This window comes from Bombus pyrosoma, linkage group LG8 (assembly GCF_014825855.1).
Source record: "Bombus pyrosoma isolate SC7728 linkage group LG8, ASM1482585v1, whole genome shotgun sequence".
NCBI classification, from domain to species: Eukaryota; Metazoa; Arthropoda; class Insecta; order Hymenoptera; family Apidae; genus Bombus; species Bombus pyrosoma.
In genome coordinates, this window is record NC_057777.1 from 10,987,060 (window position 1) to 10,992,761 (window position 5,702).

General features: G+C 45.6%; 2 protein-coding genes across 2 annotated transcripts in view; one reads left to right on the forward strand and one right to left on the reverse strand.

The window, feature by feature from the left end:
- Positions 1 to 2,070: 2,070 nt before the first annotated feature.
- LOC122569946 lies at positions 2,071 to 2,952 on the forward strand. The gene is made up of 2 exons (XM_043731634.1): positions 2,071 to 2,274; positions 2,473 to 2,952. The coding sequence occupies exons 1-2, from the start codon at positions 2,183 to 2,185 to the stop codon at positions 2,795 to 2,797; spliced, it is 417 nt and encodes a 138-aa protein (XP_043587569.1). The 5' UTR covers positions 2,071 to 2,182; the 3' UTR covers positions 2,798 to 2,952.
- Positions 2,953 to 4,670: 1,718 nt separating this feature from the next.
- LOC122569948 overlaps positions 4,671 to 5,702 on the reverse strand; it is a 383,055-nt gene continuing 382,023 nt past the window's right edge. Inside the window, exons 4-5 of the transcript XR_006317629.1 lie at positions 4,967 to 5,040; positions 4,671 to 4,807 (exon numbers count right to left, since the gene is read on the reverse strand). The gene's annotated coding sequence lies outside the window, so the exon portion shown is untranslated. The remainder of the gene's footprint in view (positions 4,808 to 4,966; positions 5,041 to 5,702) is intronic.

The window sequence follows — 5,702 nt, forward strand, 5'->3', positions numbered from 1 at the left end:
CTCACGGGACACGGTGTGTTCGGGGAGTACCTGAAGAAAATCGGACGGGAGACGACGGACATCTGTCACCACTGCGGGGAAGACAGGGACACAGCGCAGCATACGCTGGAGACCTGCCCGGCATGGGAGCTACCCCGCTACACCCTGCGGCAAGTCATAGGCGAGAGGCTGACCCCCTCAGCGATCATAGCAGCGATGCAGAGCGGGTCGCGGGAATATGAAGCTGTCCGCCTCTTCTGCGAGCGAGTCATGCTCGCAAAGGAGCGAGCGGAAAGGGTGAGAAAGAGAAACTCGCACCTGTGCAGGATAACGCGATGGAGAAGGACGGCAGTCAGGCGGCCCAGACCCAACTCACTGCCACCATAACGAACCGCGACTAGAAGGAGGGACGGCGCCAGGGGCGATGGCCGCCTAGCGCCAAGCTCAACAGACAAGGAATATCCAGGACTGGCTTGAAGAGAGAACGCGAGGGGGATGCAACAGAAGTAATTCATCCGAGGTTCCTGGAGCACCCCCCGTCATACGCGCAGGATGGCCAACGTGGAGTTTTAGTCGGTAGGAGTTCGACGCTACTCTGCTGCTACAGTAGCGGCAGCGGAGTGTCCATGAGGATTTCTCCACGTCCAAAAAAAAAAAAAAAAAAGAGTCTATTAAAGGAGTTAAAGGTGATTCGTCGCCTGAACGCAGTGGCTTTTGCCGACGACCTAGCGGGCATACTTGACGTAGCTAATCAAGAAGAGGCGACCATGAAGTTATCCGACGCGATGGGCATGATTTTGCGGTGGTGTGCCGATTGTGCATTGAGGATTGCTCGTGAGAAGACCGAGGTGATATTATTGATGGGCAAAACAGTTCCCTAAGGTAATCGAGATGCATGTCGAGGGATACCTCCTGACGACGAGACAGGAAGTGAGATACCTGTGGGTCCAGCTGAATTGAGATAGAAGGTCCTGCAGTGTGGTTGGGTGCGATGGGAAAGACAAAGGTTGTGAAAGAACTCTGTAAGGTACAGAGAAGTGCCCTAATATGTAATTCGACGGCCTACAGAACAGTCTCGCACGCGGCGCTGTGCGTGCTGACGGGGACCACGCCCATTCATATCAGGGCGCGGTGGCGTGGTAAAGTATTTGAGGTCAAGAAATTAGTCTGACCTGACCTCGAGAATCCGGAGGTGATATTTGATTAGCTCAAGCTGCATGAAGAGAAAGCTGTGGAGGAGTGTAGAACGAAATGGTCCAATTATAGCACCAATAACTGGACGAGGAGGGTCATCGATGATACAGCCACTGTTACGCCACGTGGCTTTCCAGAGGTCGTTATTCCTAACCGCCGCTCGTGGCATCGCAGTGTCGCGAGCGAGCCGGTGGAGACAAAAATAGGATCGCGGAAGACCTCTAACTATTCATGACTTAATTGGTGCGCATAACAAACTTGTCCAGCTATTACAGCTCTGTTATTTTCCGGATGAGATCCGTATTCTCCGAGCTGACCGAGACTCTGTAGTGAAGGGGAAGCTACAACGGCTCAATCCATTTCTGGACAAGGACGGGATGTTGCGAGTCGGAGGCCGTCTCACTCACTCAACAATGCCTTTCACTCAGAAACACCCAATCATCCTACCAATGTCTTCCGTTACAGCACTTATAATCGAGCATGAGCACCTCCTAAACCTCCACTCCGGAACTCAAGCTACTTTATATGCCTTGAGAAAATCCTATTGGCCTATCGACGGCCGTAGTCAAGTTTGGAGCACGCTGAAGAATTGCGTCCGTTGCTGCAGAGCCAATCCACCTCCAGTGAATTATGTCATGGGCGATCTCCCAGCCGCACGGATAACAGAATCTCGGCCGTTTACCAACGTCGGAGTCGACTACTGCGGACCGTTTTACATCAAAGAACGAAGGGACCGCAACCGACGTAAAATCAAGGTATACGTAGCAATCTTTGTATGTCTTGCAGTTAAAGCAGTCCACATCGAGCTGGTCAGCGACCTCACTAGCGAGGCCTTCATTGCTGCTCTGCGAAGATTCATTGCTCGCCGAGGATTCTGTCTAACGATATACTCAGACAACGGTACCAATTTCGTTGGCGCCAACAACGAACTACGAGAGCTCCGAAACCTCCTGCAGTCCGACGATCACAAGGTAAAGGTTCAGTCTTTTTTAGCCGACCGACGGATCGAATGGCGCTTCATTCCGCCCAACTCACCCCACTTTGGCGGGTTATGGGAGGCTGCAGTGCAATCCTTCAAACGACACCTCAGACGTGTCGTAGGTAACGAGCTCCTTACTTTCGAAAATATGAACACATCATTGAGATCGAGGCTATCCTCAATTCCCGTCCGCTTACTCCAATATTTACAGATCCAAACGATCTCCTTGTCCTTACTCCCGGTCACTTCCTCATCGGAGACACATTAACCAGCATTCGAGAACGAGACTTCAGGGATACTCCATCCAATCGTCTCTCTAGCTGGCAACACATCCAGAAAATCAAACAGCATTTCTGGCGCCGTTGGCATCAAGAATATTTCAACGAGCTAAACATACGAAACAAATGGAGCAAGGGCAATCGCGGCATACGAGAAGGCACCATCGTCATTCTCAGAGAAGACAACGTTACCCCAATGCAGTGGCCATTGGGCAGAGTCATCAAGGTACAACCCGGCGCAGACGGCATCATACGGACGGCCACCGTCCGAACGGCAACGAGCACACTGGATGGGAGCATCAAGCGGATGGTACCACTACCAAGCAGATCGACACCAGAGGACACCGACAACAGCAAGGAATTTTAGAAGAGATCCACCTCACAGCACCACAACACATCATTTGATCGGTACCCTCTCAACGGGGGGAGTATGTTACGCCACGTGGCTTTCCAGAGGTCGTTATTCCTAACCGTCGCTCGTGGCATCGCAGTGTCGCGACAAATAAACAATGTAAGGGTCAACAACAAACACAGCGAGTTCTAAAAAAAAAAAAAAAACGTCGGTTCGTTCCGTTATTTTGAATACACTAATCAGGTGACGCGCGTGATCATGGCGTGATCGGTGGCGTGACCCGAGCATGGAGGGGATCGTCTCCCATGTAACACAAAGGGCCCATCGAAGGGCAATCAGTATCGATCAAGGATCCAAACGAAATACACTAACGTCTCCAACGAATTATAAGTCGTCCAAATACAAAACACATTGTAAAGTCGAGTCGAATCATTACACCAAGTTAATTGTATCATCTGTCAAATAATTTGTGGCGCATCATTATACTGTTGTTTATATATATATATATTGTCAAATATATAATTTTTGTTAACTCTGTTAATTCAGTGTTAATCTCAACTAACCACCTCTGTCATTTTAACAGACACAGAGGAACGACTAATTCGCGGCGTCGATTTTCTGAATCGTAGCGAGAATTTACGCCTCCCGCTGACGCGCTTTCCTCGCGATCGCGTCTCTCCGCGAACGGTCATAATAGCCACCTTTCGGAGGAGGAAGGGAAGTATCGACCACTTCACCATGCCGATGTTGACTAAGCATGGGATCTTCGAGAATTACAGGGTCAGGAATAACAAAGAAGCTGACAGTAAGTGTTGGGATTGTGATGCGAGCCCAGATGACTCAGAACAGTGTTATTAAGGTGTCCTAGATGGACAGTTCAGCGCACCACGCTTGAGAACATGTCGGGGGATATCTTTACTGCGAATAATATAATCGCACTTGTCTCGGGCAACGATCATATCTGAGGACAGCTCTGGGAATTTTGTGGGATGGTGATGAAGCACAGGAAATCGCAAATAATCGGGTTAGGAGAAGAGCAAATGTGACTGCAAGGAGCAACCATCGAAGAGAATGGACGTGAGTTAACTGTACAAGGAGTTGATGCATCGAATGGGGTTTCGCTGAAGTAATGCTTATTTAGTGGTGCTGGCGAGACTCTCAGCTCTACGAAGAATTGGGAAGAGGAGGGGTTTTCAGTAGGTATGGTGCTACCATTTGCCGAGTCTGACATAACCCGTTGACGCGGGTCACTGTGTATACGTAATGCATTTTGCCTTCCTTGCGTAAAAAAAATTGGGGTTAGGTTGCGTTAGGTTCACAGTTCGACTCGAGACGTCGTTGCGTGCGGACGTGTTTGCCACGAGCTTCCGCTCGTGAGCAGAGGCTACTAAAAATAGTAGATGGCTAGGTGTGGATCTGACATAACGTCGTGGGTGGAACTAATCTTAAGATTTTTGAGAGGTATCAATGGTTAACTAGCGAGGTAGTGCTGGATAGTTCCTTTTCGTGGTGGAAAAATGGCGGAAAAGTACAATGCCTAAGGGAATGGATAGGATTCCGTGAAAGAGCCACGGGGTCATGAGTACGTACAGTGATCTTTGTTTGTTGTCATTGGGTGAGTACGCGATTAGTGGATTTTATTCTAAGTTAAAGTGAGCCAAATCATTATTTGGTTAATCTATTGACTAAATTAAAGGAAAGAAAATTAGGATTTTAGTAAATAGGAATTGAAATAAAGAGGAATTACAGCTCGGGAACTATAACAAAGAAATAACTACGAGTCACTTGATAGGGTGGACGTAGGTCATAGGCTGAGAGATAGGGTATACAATAGAGTCATTGTGTAATTAAACGAATATTTATTTAATATCGAAATTAATTTTGTGTAGAGTGTGAATTTTCTTGAGTTAAATGCCGAAATTGAGAGTTTAAGTGATCGAAGTTCATTGTTAATTTAGGTTTAAGTGGGGTATGGTCGTGTAGAATGCGAGGACGATAGCATTGGGCGCGATTGGTGGTCCGGGCCTAAATAAAAATAAAAATAAAATAAATACAGTATTTAATAAAGATAATAAATTGATAGGTGTAAAAATGCTGTAGTTAAGGTATAGTAAAGTATGGTAAGATTATAGGATCATAGTAAACTAATCTATGTAGAAATCAGTAATTAAATTTGGTACTTACTCTAAGAGATTAGCTGACCAATAGCCAATGATGAACCATAAAACTAGGTGTAGATAAACATCTGCGAATTCGTCCTAAAAAGTGATAAAAAGAATTAAATTAATCGTAGTATATGAAAGATAGTTCATATTGCCGTATAATACGAATACACAGGAAGTTAATTATAACTAAATTAAGGTTAAGGTTATTCGAAATAAATTTAGCTTAAAACAAAGGAGATAAAATAACAAATAAAAAACAGGATGTGACGAATTGTAATAAATGACTAATCGGTCATAATTGGTTTATCTAGTACTAAAAACAACAACGGAAATATTTATGATTGACCAACAATAGCATATAGACATCCAATGTCAAGCCGGAAAATGTATAATAAATATTTAATAGATATGCTTTTTCATAACATTCAATTTTATAAAAATATTAGCGTCGTTTTGCTTGGGTTATGTAATAATAAGTGTTAATATATAATGCATATGTAGGTCTAGAATTGGGAATTAAATGATGTTACGTCGCGTAAGACATTTGCACGCCATCCCTCGCTACCTGGCAGCCAACGGTCAACCTACAGCCATCCCGATTCTCAATAGACCCAATGACCCACCATAAAGACATTAGCCTTTAGCTGCATTGTCTCCACACATGTTTGCCAGTCTAATTGCATGTCTGGAGAATTCTCTAATTCGAGAAATATTTGCAGTTTATGGCGGGGTCTTGGAAAGGTCCTTGAGTTTAT